The sequence below is a fragment of the Arabidopsis lyrata genome, assembly GCF_000004255.2.
Source record: "Arabidopsis lyrata subsp. lyrata unplaced genomic scaffold ARALYscaffold_1, whole genome shotgun sequence".
NCBI lineage: Eukaryota > Viridiplantae > Streptophyta > Magnoliopsida > Brassicales > Brassicaceae > Arabidopsis > Arabidopsis lyrata.
Window position 1 is genome coordinate 3,599,190 of NW_003302555.1, and position 18,366 is coordinate 3,617,555.

Genomic DNA, 18,366 nt, shown 5'->3' on the forward strand with positions numbered 1-18,366 from the left:
TTGTATTTGTGGTTTAGGCGGGGGTGGGTAGGTTGACTTTCGACAGCTCAACGTCAACGTCTCTTCTGGTCCCGAGTCGGCGTCAGCTTTGTGTTGATGAGATCATCTTCTGCTCAACTTCATCGATCTTATCGTCTCGAAAGTTGTCACCTTTTTTCTCAGCTACTTACACTTTCTGTGATTTAACTGTTGAGGACGATCACTGTTTGTAATTCGATGGCGAGGAAGAAGATCAGAGAATATGACTCCAAGAGACTTCTCAAGGAACATTTGAAGCGTCTTGCTAACATTGACCTGCAGATTCGCTCTGCTCAGGTTACTCTCACGAATTCTAGTTTTGTTCTCATCGATCTACTTTGTGGAAATTCGATAGCACAATTCAATTGGAACTCTTGAATGAATTGTGTTTTGTCTGATTGTTATTGAGACTAATCTGGGACGACTTAGAGCTAATGAAAGTAAGAATCTTGGGAAAGATGATTTCATCTTTCTTTTACTGATGACTTGGGGACATGGCATGATTACTAGAACTTCCATTTCATATCTCGTTTTAAAATTGACAAGAACATTCTCTGATACAGATGAGTGATTCGTTTATTGTTCTGTACTTTTAGGTGACAGAATCTACGGATTTCACTGAGTTGACCAACCAGGAGTCATGGCTATCGTCCACAAAGCTAGTTGTGAAGCCTGATATGCTGTTTGGAAAACGCGGTAAAAGTGGCTTGGTAGCTCTGAAGCTGGATCTTGCTGAAGTTGCAGCTTTTGTCAAAGCCCGCCTCGGTACTGAGGTGACTCATCGCATCCTGAGTTATAGAACATCTGGTTAAATTGGTTGTGGTATTGATCTTTGTTTTTGCATGTTTTTTATGTATCGTAGGTTGAGATGGAGGGATGTAAAGCCCCTATCACTACATTCATTGTGGAGCCTTTTGTGCCTCATGATCAAGAATACTACCTTTCTATAGTATCTGATAGGCTTGGCTGCACTATAAGCTTCTCTGAATGTGGTGGCATTGAAATTGAAGAGAACTGGGACAAAGTACTACCTTTTGGTTCTTTTCTTGTTTTTATGCATTCTATTTCTTGACTCAGTTCTGTTGTTTTCTCCCTGTCGTTATTAAAAAAATTCACCTGGAGAACTCAGGTTTCTGGTATCAACAGGTGAAGACTATATTTCTTCCTGCGGAGAAGTCAATGACGCTAGAAGTATGTGCTCCATTGATAGCAACTCTTCCTCTTGAGGCAAGTTTCTGTTCCCTGTGATTATGGAAGCTTCCGAGTAGGCTAGTGACACCGTTTAACTGTTTGTCTTAAGCCTAGATATCTGGTTTTGATGCGCATACATTCTCTGTTTCTGTTTTTCTATGCGTATTCAAAGATTTGTTACCTTTAATTCTAAGGCTGCTCAGTACTGCATTCTTTTCCAAAGAGATTATCAGTTTAGGTTGTTTCAAACTATGCTAAGCCTGCTCCAACAAATGCTTCTATCTATTTCAGGTTCGAGCTAAAATTGGTAACTTCATAATGGGTGCGTTTGCTGTATTTCAAGGTATGGGTATATGAGATTAGGCCACTTCTTGACTTTCAAGTACTTGTGCATACCAAAAGCTCTGATATGAGATCTCTTGAGGACAATTTCTAATTATCTTTTTTTTTTTTTAAGATTTGGATTTCAGTTTTATGGAGATGAATCCTTTTACACTAGTCGATGGAGAGCCATACCCTCTGGATATGAGGGGAGAGTTAGATGACACTGCTGCCTTTAAGAATTTTAACAAGTATGTTCAACATTTCTAAGTTCCCTGGTGAGAGACCCACAATCAATTTTTCCTTGGAAACTCGTTGGATTTATAAGTTTTATTAATGCAGGTGGGGAGACATTGAATTTCCTCTGCCATTTGGAAGGGTCCTCAGTTCGACGGAGAGCTTCATCCATGGTTTAGATGAGAAGGTTTAAGCGGCCGGCTTTTCTAAAAACACCGCTTTTGTGACTCAAAAAGGAAAGACTTGAACGTAATGTTACTGACCATACATGTGTGTGTGTGTGTGTTACCTATTGCAGACAAGTGCTTCTTTGAAGTTCACCGTTTTGAATCCTAAAGGCCGCATTTGGACAATGGTAGCTGGAGGTGGTGCTAGCGTCATATATGCTGATACAGTGAGTTGCAACCCCTGAACTTAAGAATGCATTGATGTTATTTAATTAGAGAGTTGGAATTACAAAACTTAGAAAGCTTGCTCCTTGAAATGAGCTGATTGTCATGAATGAATCAACTCAATTATAGATTATAGATTGTAATTTTTGTAAAATCTCATATCCTTACCATTTCAAATGACTGGAAAACGTTTTCCTTCAAATGAGGACTCCAAAGAATAGTTCACATTAATTTGTTTGTGTTGTCCTTATCTGCTTTTGACAAGGTTGGGGATTTAGGTTATGCATCAGAGCTCGGGAACTACGCAGAGTATAGTGGAGCACCTAATGAGGAAGAGGTGTTACAATATGCAAGAGTTGTCATTGATGTGAGTCATGGCAAAGAATTTAGCTTTTGCCATTCACTGTTTTTCTCTATAAAAATTTAGAGATTCACAGACCAAATGTTCGGGCTTTCTCAGTGTGCCACTGCTGATCCTGACGGGCGGAAACGAGCTCTTCTAATTGGAGGAGGTATTGCCAATTTCACTGATGTGGCAGCTACTTTCAACGGCATCATTCGAGCGCTAAGAGAAAAGGTGGTTTTTCTCACAACCTTTAGTAAACGAACAAACAGTTGCTACAGTATTTTCAATTTTGGTGAAGATAAGAGGAATGCTCAAGAATTAAATCGATGCTGGTGATTCAGATTGATTTTTTTTTGTGTACCATGAGCAGGAAACAAGGTTGAAAGCATCAAGAATGCACATTTACGTAAGGAGAGGAGGACCAAATTACCAGACTGGTTTGGCCAGAATGCGAGCTCTGGGAGAGGAACTTGGTGTCCCTCTAGAGGTAACCAAACTACTTATGGAATATTAGAAGCTATGTGAATAAACACTCTTACAATCTAAACCTAGGAGAAATGGTGAAACCTCACTCTGTCGAAGAATTTCTCAGAAAAGAGAACCTCTTGGTTAATGTTAAACATTTGTGTTTAGCTCGAATACTGAACTTCATAAGTATTGATGATTGCAGGTATATGGTCCAGAAGCAACGATGACGGGAATATGCAAACGAGCCATTGACTGCATCATGTTGCCTGATGCATAACCAACCCAAACCTTTGATCTCTTCTTCAGTTTGAAAGCAGAATAAAAGCTTTGTAGCTGGATGTGTGAGTGAGTGTGCGGTGATTCCTGTTCTTCATCTCTCTTTCCACGTAAGAAAATGAAAAGCTCTTTACAAACTCTTTTTTCCTGTGGGTGTGAGAATTTGAAAACTGTATCATTGTGTTGTAAGTGTAATTGTAACCAAACGGTCAAAATCCTTATTTGAAATGTACAATAAGACTTCAAAAGTTTAATGTCGCTATACACACCAATCTATTATACTAATGTAAGGGTTTCAAGACAAATCCAATTCCCATATACAAACATGTCTATGTATATAATATATATCACATGTATATCCCTCTCTATCATCTCATTCATATGCAAAAACCAGGAAAAATGAAAGAAAAATATTCCCAAAAACAAGACCAAGAAAATGCAGAAGAAGCAACAAACTTTCAAAGAACAGAGAATAAGCCACGCGCCCAGCAAAAATCTCTGTTTCTAATGGTTTATCTGATTATTACTGTCTCTTGCTCTGTGATCTTGAAACCGGTGTGCTTCTATCGGTATCCGAGTTTTCCTCTTGCGTTCTGCGCACTCTCCGCTCCTGTAAGTTGAATTCTTGCTTATGTTTATACAATTTCTGCACACTTTTCTGTTTCATAAAAATGGTTATAAAGCAACACTAACCTCTCTTGGTATGGGATATTCCTCAGACTCGAGCATACGAACAACTTGGCTCATTTTAGGTCTCTTTTCAGAATCAGGATCAATGCATCTAAGTGCTGTAAGAAGTACTCGTTTCAGTGCTCTAGTCGCTGGCCTAACCGCTATGTTTGGATCAATGACTTCTTCTAATCTCTTAGATCCTACCATCATCTTCAACCACTCAACTAGATTCACCTGCAAAAGAGTGTTAATGAGTCTCAAAACTGATCACATTTATCAAATCCATTCATCTCTCCATACTCTATCTACCTCATTAGCAGGACGCGCGTAATCCACAGGATCTCTTCCGGTTATTGCTTCTAAGACCAAGACACCAAAGCTGTACACATCACTCTTTTCATTCAAAAGTCCGGTATTCGCATACTCAGGAGCAACATACCTGCAATACTCAAAACAAAAACCACGGCTCAGCAACTCCTTCAAGTGTTTTCTTTTTTTCGAAAACCAAAGTTGCTTAATTACCCAAATGTTCCCATGACTCGAGTAGTCACATGGCTTTTCCCATCTCCAAGTAACTTGGCAAGGCCAAAATCAGAAATCTTTGCGTTGAATCTATCATCGATCAAGATATTGCTTGACTTGATGTCTCTATGCACTACTTTTGGTTCGATTGCCTCGTGTAGATATGCGAGACTGCACATGAAAATATTCATTACATTCAGCAGAACAAATGTGAAAACTAAAAAAAGAAATTTGAATGTTTTGCTCAATTACGCCTTGGATGTGCCAGTGAGAATTTTCATTCGAGCTTCCCAAGTTAGATATCCGTGATGTTTCATTGCTCCGTGAAGCCATTCTTCGAGGTTCCCATTGTTCATATACTCATAAACCAATATCCTAATAGCAACAAACTCACATAAGATGGTTTCTTTTCTCTCTAAATAAGACAAAAGATTCAATCTTAATACCTGTTTGTGCCTTCAATGCAGTATCCTAGAAGACGTACCAAGTTCTTGTGACGAACATGACCTATAGCATCAACCTCTACTCTAAACTCTTTCTCAGCTTGTCCCCTACAAAATCAAACTTCAAGAATAATCAACTAGAGAAAACAAATCAATAAGAGAGAGAACATTTCTCTGAGACCATAACTCACAAGTGGTTTAGGATCTTTTTCACGGCGACATGAGACCCATTGACCAACTCTCCTCGGTATACAATTCCATATCCTCCTTCACCAATCACATTTTCCTTTGAGAGTCTGTTTGTTGCTATTTCAAGATCTCTCAGAGTAAACCAATGACCCCATCCAAGGTGTGACTCAGGTAAACCGGAAAGAGGTGATGGTGATGGTGTAGCCATCTCATACAATGATGAAGAAGACCGGTTTGCAACACATAGATAACCTTCTTTGCCTGAACCAGACCGGCTACTACTCAAACCATTCTCTGTCTTCTTCTCCATATCCAAATTAAGCAAGAATTTGTCAGATTCATTGTTGTTTTCGTCCTGAGGGTCGAAGTTACTACTCGTTGAGACATGCTCAATTCTGACTTCCTTGATCTCCTTTGACACCACAGGGGTTTGGATGATGGGAAGACTTAAGGTTTTGGATCTTCTTGATTTCTTTTTCCAAATGAGACAAAATGAAAGAACAGAGAGTATGACAATGGTGAACAGCGCAATGGCGATAATGATGGCTTGCCAGATCTTAAGTCCAGACATTGTTCCTTTCCTAATCTGCTTGATTCAAAATCATCAAACTATAAGAGATTAAAGTTGATTCAATCAGAAAAGAGAAGTAAATGTTAGAAAAGAACTACATGAAAAATGCTCTGTTGGATTGATGATGAAGAGACTCCAAGTTGATTTAGTGGTCCCAGATAATACAAAAAGGACCACTAAGTAGCTAAAAACCGAAGAAAACAAAATGCCGCAATCAATAACATGTTCATTATCTATTTAGAAGATGCATAGAACAAGCAATGATGATGATAGAAATACAGAGAATAAAGACAGAACAAGTAGAAGACAATTTAAGATTATTACCTCTTCGAATGAGAAGCTTGACAAGAGAAACTCTTCAAAGCAAAAAAGACAAGATCTTTTAGACGGAACTGAGGAAACAGAGTGTTTTGTTTTTTTAAAGAATGATGAACTTTTGTTGTGAAAAAAAACAAGAAATCACAAAAAAAATTAAAAGCAAATAAAAGAAAAGGAGAAAACTTTGAAACTTAGGCAGTGAAATCTGGTGGAAGCGAGAATGAGAGAAGGAAGAAGAGATGGAGTTTTCAAGTGGTAGGTGATGAAATCTTAATTTTTTTCTTCTTCCTATTAATTGTTCTTTAATATAGGTGGAGTGATGACAGAGAGAGAGCTTGCATTGCAAATTACATTTCATAAAAACAGCCTCTACATTTCCGTGAAGAGGATGATGTTTTAACTACCCAAAGTAACTGTCCGATCTTTTATATTACACGGCTATGAAGAAAACTTTAAATAAGAAACATTGCGTTACAACATTATATCAGAAGAAAGTATTGTTGACGACACTGCGTTAAACGCATTAAAAGGACTAATAAATATCAAATTATATAATTTTTTTTTTTTGAAAAAGAAATTATATAATATTAATGAATCATGTTTTGTAAATGAATCATGCAGTAGTGGGGGATGGCTGACCTCAAAAAAAATTCTTCCATTTAAATTACGATTTAATTATTTTGTTGTTTTGGAAAATTCCAAAATACTAATTGTTTTGGAATGTTGACGTAACATTTGTTGGCTTTAGCTAAATCCAGACAATCGCATCAACATTCCAAATATTTGTTCGGTATATATAATTAGTATTTACATGCTCTGCATAATCTATACACAATATATCCGAAAAAGAGAGAAGTTATATTCTTCTAGAATAGCTATAGCTTTAGACTTGTGAAGTAATTAAGAAAACAGGTTGCTTAATCTTTGTTCGTCTTCTTGAAAGAGAAAGTACAACAAATTGAAAAGCCTTGCCCTTGCATATCGCTAGACCCCGACAAAACCAATATTAATAATCAATCAATCATTTGGTTCGGTTAAAAACCCGGTTTAAGGAAAAGACAAGTATTGGGCTTGAAACTAACTAGACTCTGAGCCCAATTTAGATTTTGGATTTTAAATTTTAGACCCATTAATTTTCTCCCGCCTTCCCGGTCCACAACTTTTATTCAAATCGAGTTAATCCACATTTCTCTCTCTATCTCTCTCTCTCTCGGCGACTGTTGCAGTACTGATTTTTGTTCCCTCTAACCTAAAATGGGACAGAGAGGTGAACCAATTGAGTTCGGAAGTTAAAATCGTTATTGGGTTTGCTTTTAAATTTCGATTTCTGTGTATTAACATGTAAAGGTTGGTGTTTTTGTGACAGTTGATCTATGGTCTGAGGTCATTAAATCCGAGGAAGAAGACGGAGATATACCCAAGATTGAAGCCGTTTATCAGAGAAGAAAGAAACCTGAGAAATCTTCCCAACCTGTAAATTTGTAATTTTTCTGCTTCTTCTAGCCCAAAATTTGAAATGTGTGTGTGTGGTTATTTCGGCTCTGTATCTGATAACTTTCTTTGGCTGTGTATCTGAGAAATAGAGGATGGTTGGTCAAAGGGGCTCGTACTAGTTCGGTCAATGGACCTAAGAGAGATAGCTGGGCTCGTTCCCTTTCCACCAGGTTACTTTCTGAGCTTAACCCTAGTTTTGTTCTTCTTCTAATCCTGGGTTTTTGGCTTGTTGCTATTAGAGATCTTGTTTTGTTATGTTCATGTTTCGTCTATCCAATCCTTTTCTTAAGTTATGAAATTACTGCACATTACTTGTTTGTTGAAATGTCAAGGGAAGGCCACCAAATTATTTTAGTAGACTGATGCAACGCTTATAATTTGCTTCTTGACAGAGGGAGAGAGAGTATTGCAGTGCGCGCTTATGTCAACAATCAGCCTCAAAAGAAGCCAGCCAGGAGAAATAAGCCCGCTATTCCAAAGGTAGGCTTAGTTGTATCTATCTTGTTCTGTGACTTATGTGGTTTTGATTACAAGTTCTCTGAACAAACTATTTCCTGCCTTTGGATTCTCATTGTCTCCTAGGAAATTGTCAAAATGTGTGTTCTTCTTTCTTGAGACTCTAATTTTCTCTTGGGATATGATATAAAAGTAGTATCTTTTCAAACTCTCAGGGAAAAGTTGTTAAAGCTCCAGACTTCCAGAAAGAGAAGGAATACTTTCGTGATATTGATGCTTTTGAGCTTCTGGAAGAGAGTCCTTCTCCCAATAAATCTAGTACATGGACCCTGGGAGAACAAGTTGTTCCGGAGATGCCACATCTGTCCACAAGATTAGAAAAATGGCTAATTTCAAAGAAGTTAAATCGTACTTGTGGTCCTTCGAGCACACTTTCTAAGATACTTGAAAACTCAGCCACACACCAGGAGTCAACATGTGATAATGATGCCTTTGATTCATTGACTTCAGTTTTCCGGCTCATCCCCAGCTGTGATGACAGCTTGGCTGCCGAGGATGTGCCTGTTAGAAAAATCAAGATGGAAGCAATCGACCTTGAAGATGAGCTGAAGCGGCTGTCTTTGACATCTGATCTAATCCCCACTCATCAAGATTTTGATCAGCCATTTCTTGATCTATTGTCCGCCTGTGGACAGACGCAACCATCAAACTTCATGGAAGCATTCTCTAAATTCTGGTATGGACTTATAGATGATCTTTTATGTTCTAGCCTTGGGTGTTTGTCTAGTGCTTTGGGTGTTATCTTAGGAATGTTGTGCATTTTGTTGACACTTTGGTACCCTGGTTAAGAAATGCGATGTAGTGGTCTTATCTCATTAAGTTTATCTTGATCCAATTGTAACAATGACTCAAATATTGCAGTGAACCTGAAAGCATTGTCAAGATTGGTGAAGGTACATATGGGGAGGCTTTTCGGGCTGGTTCTAGTGTCTGTAAAATAGTTCCAATTGATGGAGACGTCAGGGTTAATGGGGAAGTACAGAAGGTATTTTTCTTAACACACTTCTATTTTTCTCCATGATGGTTTGAGACTACAACTTCGGTGAAGTGATCATATTAGGAATAAATTCTATTTAGAGAAAAATATCATCTCTAGGAAAATGCATTGATGCTTAGGGGAAGGCATGCATATTCTCACACCATATGCTATCTGAATGAGTTATGGTTAATGTTATGCAAATTCTTGCAGCATATCAAAGAAAATATGAGAAATGACATCTTAATATATGTTCATTTGTTGCAGAGAGCTGACGAATTACACGAGGAAGTGATACTCTCATGGACTCTTAATAAACTAAGAGAATGTGAGACTGAAGCTCAAAATTCTTGCCCAACGTTCATAAAAACTCAAGAGTACGTCTTCTCAGGAATGAGAATAAGCTGGAGATGTCTGTTTGTTCTGTTATAAATCTTCTACCAAACTTATGTAAATCATTGTTCACAAAGCGTTTCTCATAATGTTGTTGCAGTATAAAAGTATGTCAAGGTCCCTATGACCCTATACTGATAAAAGCATGGGAAGAATGGGATGCAAAACATGGCTCTGAGAATGATCACCCAGATTTCCCGGAAAAACAAGTCAGATTCTTTAACTTCATTAAATTCCATAAAGGTCTGTTTATGTAGGATGCTGTATAATCTGTAGAAGCAATATTCTTTTGTGGTTGCTTCCAGCGTTATGTCATGTTTGTTCTGGAACATGGTGGCAAAGACCTTGAAAGCTTTGTTCTTTTGAACTTTGGTGAAGCCCGGAGCTTATTGGTTCAGGCAAGTTATAGACTCTATTTGCTGTAACAGAAATTGTGTAAAAATGATATTTCTTTCTGGTTAATGGCATGTGTTTCACATCTAAGGTCACGGCTGGCCTGGCTGTTGCCGAAGCTGGTTTTGAGTTTGAGCACAGAGACCTGCACTGGTAAGCTTAGTGTATAATTTGGTATAGTTTACTACTTACTAGTGTTCTCTCGCTTGAACTTCTTGTATTCTTTTCTTTTTCAGGGGAAACATTCTACTGAGTCGTAATAACTCGAGTACTCTGCCTTTTATTCTCGAGGGGAAACAAGTTTTCATCAAAACTTTTGGAGTGCAGGTATCCATAATCGACTTTACTCTTTCAAGAATCAATACAGGTGAGTTTCTGGTTCTCAATACTGTGATATAATGTAAACCATGAGGCCCAATCTAATACTCAACTATCAATTTTCGTGGTGCTAACGTGCTCAGGTGAAAAGATACTCTTTCTGGACCTTACTTGTGATCCATACCTTTTCAAAGGACCAAAAGGAGATAAACAAGTAAGGAAGATTAACTTAAGTCCCTTGTTATATTAACTAACAGTTATGAGAATTGTACATTTAGTTAAGATTTAATAATGTTATCATGCAGTCAGAAACTTACAGAAAAATGAAGGCAGTTACTGAAGATTACTGGGAAGGAAGGTAAGCGTAGCTTTCCCAAGCCTTCCTTTTAGTTTTCATGCCGTTAATTTGGAAATTTCTGCAGACTAGACTAGAATAATAAGCCACAACATTATCTTTCTTTCTAAAAAGCATGAGACTATGATATGACCATTGCGCAACCAAATTGAAGTGTGCATAAATGATTTGATAAAAAAATTTTAATACCATGTTTATTCTTTTCTTTCTAACAACAGCTTTGCTCGAACAAATGTTCTCTGGCTAATTTATCTCGTGGATATCTTACTTACCAAGAAGTCATTTGTAAGTTTGTAAGACACATAGCTAATTATTAGTTGCCTCAACTAAGAACATCCTGTTGATACTCCTTTCGTTTGTGTGTTTATGTTTTAGGAACGGTCTTCAAAAGACGAAAGAGAACTACGGTCACTGAAGAAGCGGATGGAGAAGTATGAATCAGCTAAAGAGGCTGTTTTAGATCCTTTCTTCTCAGATATGTTGATGGACCAAATATCATGAAGAATATAATAAACCCCGTAAATGACTAACCAGAAGCTCTCTCTCTTGTATAATTGTTGGCCTAGCCACTAAAATCAACAGTATCAGCTCTTGCTTCATAATATTATCTAAGTCCCCGTTATCTATATACCAATCTTGATTTTCATCTCTTCAAATGAACACAAGAACTGATATGTTAGTCTTTTCTTGTATGTGACAATAGTTTAATGGTAGCTTTTATCTATACTTTTGAAACCATGAATTCTTTTAAGAAGAAAGTATCAAGATCTACCAATTCCACATGGGTTGTCCCTACTTGCATGAATAGATCTTCTTATCTCAAGAACAAAGTTGTCACATTTTTATTCTTGTAATGAGCAAAGAACAATATTCAAACGCGTAGATGATAAAAATGAGAGATTTGCTTTAAAATTAGGCCAATAAACTAATCCATTTAAACAGCTAACAAAGCTTTATGTTCTCTGCTTTTTCGTTTTTTCAAAATCTTTCCGCTTTGATGATTTCTTTAAATCTTTGTGGGTTTTGCTGAGCTAAGCAAAAGATCATCCATTGTATTAATTAATCTTAATCTGCAGCAACAGTCTCTCTTCTTTCTTTTTTTCTCCTTTTTGGATAAGAGAAATAAAAATACCAATTTGCAGCTCGGAGAACTTTATGCATATGCTTATGTCTGAAACGGATCTGACAAAAATGGGTTTTTCTCTTTCATTATTTTTTTTCTGGCTAACAAAGGCAAAAGATTATATCTTTGCACACAAAAATATAAAGAAAACAGATGGGATTAGTCACAGGCCAAATCCAAAAGACTTCATAGCAAAGCAAACATCTTTTTTCCTACTTTCTTTTTTTCTCACTTAGTCACTTGCATGTAGAGTACAGTCAGCATCTTCTCTCTTTTTCTCCCCCAATTCTCTCTCAAGAGAATCTCTAAGCTTTTGTTCTTCTTACAAATCATGTACTTATAAACACAAGAAGAAAAAAAACAAAACCAATCTCAAGCTCTGATGGCGAAACAGAGTTACTCCATCTTCACCTTCTTCTTCTTTCTTTATCTTCTCTCATCCTGTTCTTCAACAACTACACATCATGATGTGTTAAACCCACCAACGGTCTTTCCTACAAACCCTACAACTACACCGCCGGCTACATTTCCTCCGGCTACCATAACGCCAACAAATCCAGCCACAACAGTTCCTATTGTTCCTCCAGTCACAACTATTCCTCCTCCTACACTCACACCACCTCCAGTCACAACAATTCCTCCTCCTACACTCACACCACCTGTGACCAACCCAGTTACCAACCCAGTGACTCAGTATCCTCCAACACAACCCTCAGGGGCGGTTCCAGTTCCTGTTCCTGTGGTTGCACCGCCTGTTGTCTCAAACTCTCCATCGGTTCCAGGTCAAAGCTGGTGCGTGGCAAAGCCTGGAGCCTCTCAAATCTCACTCCAACAGGCTCTTGACTATGCCTGCGGGATCGCGGATTGCTCTCAATTACAGCAAGGCGGTAACTGTTATTCTCCTATCAGTCTTCAGAATCATGCCTCATTTGCCTTCAACAGCTATTACCAGAAGAACCCTTCTCCACAAAGCTGCGATTTTGGCGGTGTAGCCTCGGTAGTTAACACCAACCCAAGTGAGTGAGAAAATAAACAGAGGATACTCTGTTTCTCTTTTTCTTTCTTGTTTTCAGTTAGATGGTGGCTTTGCTTGACTTTGTTTTGGATTGTTGTTCCATTACAGGCACTGGTTCTTGCATTTACCAGACAGGCTCATCGACATCAACACCGATGACAGCAGGAACAACAACACCAACTCCATCAACACAAACAGTGAACCAGCCTCCTGTCACATCAACACCTATAATACCAACAGGAGGCGGGATAATCGGGTAATAAGAGCATTCTCTTCAACTCTTTTGTCTAGTCTTAAAGCCTCTTCAGAGTTGATTAACTGAAAACGTACCTCTCTATTATTTATATTCAAGGGTTGGAACTCCACCAGCGATCTTCAACCCCGCAAATCCTACATCAAATACGCTAAACAATCCTTCCTCAGGAGGTTTAACGGGTTACGGTTTTGATGGTTCACCAAATGGGAACAATCCAACATCATCAGACTCTACACACTTGAAGATTCACTTTGGTCATGCTATAATGGCAACATTGATTCTTCACGCAGTGCTATTTCATTAGAAGTAGAATATGTAGGAGTCGAAGTAGCTTTATGACACACAAGTTGAAGGTCTTTTAGAGCATCTTCCTAGGAAGAAGCTAGGAATGTAAGACATTATAAATTTCATTGGTTCGATGGGATTGCTAAGGCTTCGGATTTGTACAGAAAACCTCGGTTGTTTTGTTTAAAATATATCTCTTTAGGACCAAAAGCGGAAACGCAGACATTGTAACAAAGAGGTGTAATATTATTCCTCCATACACTGTAGGATACGGTCTATCTACTTTAATATGATCTAAAATGTTTTCATTGCTAATTCAACGCCTAGAAAAGGCAACTAATATCAGCATCGACATGGAGACAACAATCTTGAAACCTGATTTATCCCACAAGTTTTGGTTGCTAGAAAGATCAGCTTCATGCTGTTTTTTTGCAGCCAATTGCTCCTTGAGTTCTTGTATTGCCACATCGTTTCGCTCTCCCATCTACAATCCCGTAGAAAAGCAGCTAGATTGGTATTGGATTCAAGAAATTATGATCCCAGGTAAAAAGAGTGAGTTTACCTTTTGAAGTTTTCGAGTTTGGATGCGTGTTTCGCGTAAGCAAAATTCCAGCTTCAGCACCTTCTTCTTCAGCTCCTGATCGATTCTCCTTTGATTCTCCACCTGGTCCAGAAGAATAAAGGTTTTACTATGTAAAACCAAAAATAAATCACAGAAATAAAAGAAGCTAAAGCATGTGTTGTTACCTGATCTTCTAATTCCTTTGTCTTAAACCTCCAATGAGCCGATATAATCTTTAGTTCATCTCTGAGTCTTGCAATTTCATCATCTTTAGCCATCAAAAGTTTGTTGATTCTTTCAAAATTCTTTGGAGGATCTTCATTTAGCATTTTCTGCACCTCAGAATTCTCCTTGGTCTTGACCACTGATAGAGCCCGCATAATGTCACCTTCAACTTTCAAAACCTCATCTCTTAGCTGCTTCTGTGAATATTCTCTAGCTTGCAGCTCATTTCGTAGATTCTCTAGCTGCTCACCAAGTCTAGTAACTTGGTCCTCATGGTCTTTCAAAGAACCAGTCCTCTCATGCAATTGTTTCGAAAGCACTCTACACTGAGACTGTGCTGATTCAGCTGACAAAGCACTTGCCTCTGCAGTTGCATGTGTTGCTGCAAGCTGTGACTTGATATCACCCAATTCCCTCACAAACTGCACAATAGGAAAACAGAAAAGTTGATAAGTTACATCGGTAAAGGACATAAGATCTACCTAATTTTGGCAGATTAAGTCCCAAGCAGGTTCAAGAGGTAAAAGAAGACCAGCAAAATTTAAAGAGACAGACATAAGAAGGCTGATGAGAAACAATGTTATAACAGATCTATGTGTTCAAGCAGAATCAAGCAAAACTAGAAAAACTGGACAATCAAGAAATGTGAAGAAACAATCCTAACCTTCTCAGTAGTAACATCCGATGCACGAATCTGCTCAACTTTCTTGTTTAGTTCCTTAGCAAGTTCATGCATTTCATCTTCCATTCTCTTAACTCTTGTTTCTGCCTCCTACTCATATAGAAAACAGCTCATCAAAAGTCTCAAACATCGAAACAAAAAACTAAAACACACAAAAAGTGATAGTTGAGAATATCATGACTCATGAGTGCTTGCTTACCTGCCTAGACATGGCTTCTTTTGAACACGACCGCTCCTGTTCCGCAAGACGAGTCCTCGCTTCTTTCAACTCAGTGGCCAAAGACACCACATTTCTCCTGAAACTCTGCTTCTTCTCACTCAAATCCTTCAACAGAGGATCATCCTCTCTTAGACTAACAGAAGTTGGCATTGTCTGTCACCGCTCTGTTCTTCAATCTAGACAGATAAATTCTCCAGAAAACCTCAAATTCAAAAACGTAAAAGGAAGCAGCTATTCATGTTCTTCACGTGACCCTGTACATAAACGAATGAAACACATAAATGTCCAATCTCCGTTTAATTAAAGAATTTGAAATCATTCAAATCTGCCCACAAGAACTAAATCATCTTAACCTTGTTCGTAACAATCGATTTTTTATAAATAACAGCCATTAACAACTCTATCGAGGTAGGGAATACGCAAGAGAGACAAAGAAACTTGTGTCGTCCCTTTCACATCAATAAATAAACTTCGATAAAGACGAATACTTAACAAGTATACAGCCCAAAAAAACGTGACCTTTTAAAAAAAATTGAAACTCCTACAGAATTTTGAATTTTTGAAACTTCAAACCCTAAAAATCCGAACTTTCTCGCAACCCACCAGTCTCCATCGAACGGTTGGACAAAATTAGGCTTCTGCGTTTGATAGAAAGAAGAATCAAATTGCAGATTTGTTCGAGTTCGTAATTTCTCCAGAGGAGGAAAGTGACGGTGAAAATGAAACTGGAGGATGGGTCCGTAGCCGTGAGGTTCGGATGAGAGATCATTTAAGGTAAGTGGCTAAAATGTTTAGCTTCGGCGTTACCGAGTCTAGTGCTTCGGATTTTGTGTGATTTAAAGTAACGAATCCTTAGCTAACCTACGCATCTGGCGCAGTTAGCTAACTTGCTAGGGTTTGACTGTAGCGCGGCAAAATCTATTGGTTCAAATTATAGAAAGCCACGTGTGCATAGTGTTCGTTTGTGGCCGCATATTTAGCTATAGAACGTGTTACATTAATCATTTTTTTTTTGGTCACAAAATCATATTAATAACATAGAAGTACATAGAAGCACTAATGAATTTTAGAATATGAAGTAGTTATCACGAAAATACAACGAGTCAACGACTTTCAATGATTTTAGTTTCCACAAAATTATTCAAACGTGTCCTTTTCATATATCTACCAATCTATATTTAAATTTTATGTTTATATATTATTAGTCTAAGTACAAAATCAATAGTATAGTTGGTAAGAGTAATTTATAGTTAGTCTTGTTTGTAAAGAAGTGAAAGTAGAAATAAATCTTGTAAATGAGTATATTTCTCCAAATATTTATTTGACACTGCCAAAAAAGTTATAATATTGATTATTACATTTATTTACTTAAACATTACATTTGCTAGTTTACTTGGGTTAATTAGTAACAAAAAAAATCATTGTTAAGTAAATAAGTTAATTACCAATGTTGCTCTATATGTTTTTTTGTGAATGTAAAAGTAAATGATCTCCAAATAACTAGAGATATAGTCTAAGAAAAGCTTATTAAAAAGTTTACATCATGTCAAAGTATGAAATCCATATGAGATTAAATTAGAGTGTTTTGAGAGAACTAAAGATAGTGAATGGTTGATAACAACAACAAAAATATTGGATGGTAATAGTCCATAAAAAACATAATTATTGAACTGTGATATATCATAGTTTAATCACCATTACTTTTTGTTAATTTGGCTACCATTATTTATTAAGCCAGATTTTTTTTTTTTGGTTTTAAAGATTTTGTTGTTATCATTTAAATTTTGTATAAAAGTGAAGGTAGTTTTTGCTCAATTTCATAACTTAAGCCAACCGACCAATTATAAATTTCATAGAGATGAACGGCGGAGGAAAGGTGGCCTGCGTCACCGGAGCTACCGGGTACATAGCGTCTTGGATTGTGAAGCTTTTGCTCCTCCGTGGCTACACCGTCAAGGCCACTGTTCGAGACCCAAGTTAGTTTCTTCTTCTCTTTATTTTTTGTTTCCTTCTGCCTTCTTCTTTAGATAATATCTAAATAACATTTTCCGTAATAGAAAGACGGTTCTCTAGTCATATAAAATTCTCAAATTTTCGTTCTTCAAACCTGTTACGGAGGATTAAAAAATATAAGCATTTTGAGATTTGAAATATGTCTCTTATCTCTAGAGGATACAAAGAAAACAAAGCATCTTCTTGCCCTTGAAGGCGCAGAGGAAAGACTAAAATTGTTCAAAGCAGATCTTTTGGAAGAAGGTTCGGTCCAACAAGCTATAGAGGGATGCGATGGTGTCTTCCATATCGCCTCTCCAGTCATACTTACCGCTACAGATCCTCAGGCTCGTTAATAATTTCCCCTTTTTATTATGTCAACAATATGCATGCATCCGGATGGTGACACAACGACTGCACTAGTAATTTAATTACAATCTAGTAATATATTTCATTTTACTATATGTTAATTTTCTTTGTTTGAGGCATTTCAGGCTGAGCTGATTGATCCAGCCGTTAAAGGTACAATGAACGTTTTGAAAACATGCGCGAAAGCTTCCTCGGTAAAGAGGGTCGTTGTAACATCTTCCACAGCCGTTGTTCTTGGTTGTAAGCCACCCTTAGGGCCAAACGACGTGGTGGACGAAACGTTCTTCTCCTATCCAAATTTTTGCTTGGAAATGCAGGTCTTTGAATCATGTTCTGACAAGTAATTAATAAAATTTCATGATCAGTTTTCACATTCTTTCTTACATTTTTCTCTTTTGACTTTCTAGCAATGGTATGCAAAGAAAATGGCAGGTCTTTGATCCAAAGAAAATGGGATCGATTTGATCGTAATGAATCCAGGAAGCGTAGTCGGACCACTTTTGCAGCCAACTCTTAATTTCTCTATAGAAGTGATTGTGGATCTTTTAAACGGTAAAAGCCCTCCAAATAGTTTTTACTACAGGTTTGTGGACGTGAGAGATGTTTCGCTTGCTCATATCAAAGCGTTTGAGGTCCCTTCTGCTAATGGCAGATATATCATTGTTGATCCGAATACAACAATGAAAGATATTAAAAAGCGCTTTTGCATGAATTATTTCCTGATTTGTGTCGTGTTGTGAAGTGAGTTATCTTTTTTCCTTCATCTTTACCTATACTCATATTGAACCCATAAACAGAACAAGCTTTTTATATTATTGATGAACTTCGATTTTAGGAATGAAGAGAGTGATGAGATGATGAATGAAATGACATACAAAGTATGTGTGGAGAAAGTGAAATGTTTGGGAATCGAGTTCACTCCTATAGAAGAAACCCTCAGAGACACTATTGTTAGCCTTAAGGAGAAGTGTCTCTATAATAAACCAACAGAGGATCCTAATCATAGATAAAGCATATAGCTTTTATTTTCTAAGGATGTCTAGTTCTAATTATAATTCGTGTGGAGGATGTATTAGGCTTTTACAATATAATCAAATATTTAAAATAAAATCAATAAACTAAAGATTAAAAGAAATACTGTATTGTGAACTTCATTTTTTCCAATTTACAGTTCTAAAAAGTTATTAGGCTATGTGATTTTTCCAATTTCAAACAAGGCCCATATTCT

The 18,366-nt window shown here is 37.3% G+C and overlaps 5 protein-coding genes and 1 pseudogene across 7 annotated transcripts; 4 read left to right on the top strand and 2 right to left on the bottom strand.

Annotated features, from left to right (window-relative positions):
- Positions 1-49: 49 nt before the first annotated feature.
- On the top strand, positions 50-3,534 carry LOC9328568 (ATP-citrate synthase alpha chain protein 3). Its single transcript, XM_021011922.1, has 12 exons — positions 50-315; positions 615-791; positions 881-1,042; positions 1,165-1,245; positions 1,501-1,552; positions 1,667-1,781; positions 1,873-1,954; positions 2,066-2,161; positions 2,425-2,526; positions 2,620-2,736; positions 2,876-2,992; positions 3,176-3,534. The coding sequence occupies exons 1-12, from the start codon at positions 217-219 to the stop codon at positions 3,248-3,250; spliced, it is 1,275 nt and encodes a 424-aa protein (XP_020867581.1). The 5' UTR covers positions 50-216; the 3' UTR covers positions 3,251-3,534.
- On the bottom strand, positions 3,456-6,376 carry LOC9325814 (probable receptor-like protein kinase At5g18500). Of its 2 annotated transcripts, none has more exons than XM_021011920.1 (8): positions 5,971-6,376; positions 5,078-5,661; positions 4,890-4,994; positions 4,696-4,818; positions 4,444-4,614; positions 4,231-4,360; positions 3,943-4,155; positions 3,456-3,859 (listed from the first exon to the last, which is right to left on the bottom strand). In XM_021011920.1, the coding sequence occupies exons 2-8, from the start codon at positions 5,644-5,646 to the stop codon at positions 3,773-3,775; spliced, it is 1,398 nt and encodes a 465-aa protein (XP_020867579.1). In that variant the 5' UTR covers positions 5,647-5,661; positions 5,971-6,376; the 3' UTR covers positions 3,456-3,772. The 2 variants fall into 2 exon arrangements, with proteins under 2 accessions (XP_020867579.1, XP_020867580.1); XM_021011921.1 differs by having other exon boundaries at positions 5,078-5,684.
- A 741-nt stretch (positions 6,377-7,117) lies between these two features.
- On the top strand, positions 7,118-11,147 carry LOC9328569 (serine/threonine-protein kinase haspin homolog). Its single transcript, XM_021011919.1, has 15 exons — positions 7,118-7,231; positions 7,331-7,445; positions 7,548-7,628; positions 7,851-7,938; positions 8,130-8,650; positions 8,836-8,959; positions 9,218-9,327; positions 9,444-9,552; positions 9,649-9,741; positions 9,828-9,889; positions 9,973-10,103; positions 10,198-10,268; positions 10,360-10,412; positions 10,628-10,694; positions 10,785-11,147. Exons 1-15 carry the CDS (start codon positions 7,219-7,221, stop codon positions 10,908-10,910), a joined length of 1,764 nt encoding a protein of 587 aa, XP_020867578.1. The 5' UTR covers positions 7,118-7,218; the 3' UTR covers positions 10,911-11,147.
- Positions 11,148-11,498: 351 nt separating this feature from the next.
- LOC9325815 (PLASMODESMATA CALLOSE-BINDING PROTEIN 4) lies at positions 11,499-13,354 on the top strand. Its single transcript, XM_002889705.2, has 3 exons — positions 11,499-12,548; positions 12,656-12,803; positions 12,900-13,354. Exons 1-3 carry the CDS (start codon positions 11,915-11,917, stop codon positions 13,105-13,107), a joined length of 990 nt encoding a protein of 329 aa, XP_002889751.1. The 5' UTR covers positions 11,499-11,914; the 3' UTR covers positions 13,108-13,354.
- Positions 13,244-15,481, bottom strand: LOC9325816 (cingulin). Of its 2 annotated transcripts, none has more exons than XM_002892461.2 (6): positions 15,381-15,481; positions 14,757-15,031; positions 14,540-14,647; positions 13,836-14,297; positions 13,651-13,752; positions 13,244-13,572 (listed from the first exon to the last, which is right to left on the bottom strand). In XM_002892461.2, exons 2-6 carry the CDS (start codon positions 14,925-14,927, stop codon positions 13,405-13,407), a joined length of 1,011 nt encoding a protein of 336 aa, XP_002892507.1. In that variant the 5' UTR covers positions 14,928-15,031; positions 15,381-15,481; the 3' UTR covers positions 13,244-13,404. The 2 variants fall into 2 exon arrangements, with proteins under 2 accessions (XP_002892507.1, XP_020867582.1); XM_021011923.1 differs by lacking the exon at positions 15,381-15,481 and adding an exon at positions 15,131-15,257.
- On the top strand, positions 15,463-18,238 carry LOC9328570 (annotated as a pseudogene).
- Positions 18,239-18,366: the final 128 nt, after the last annotated feature.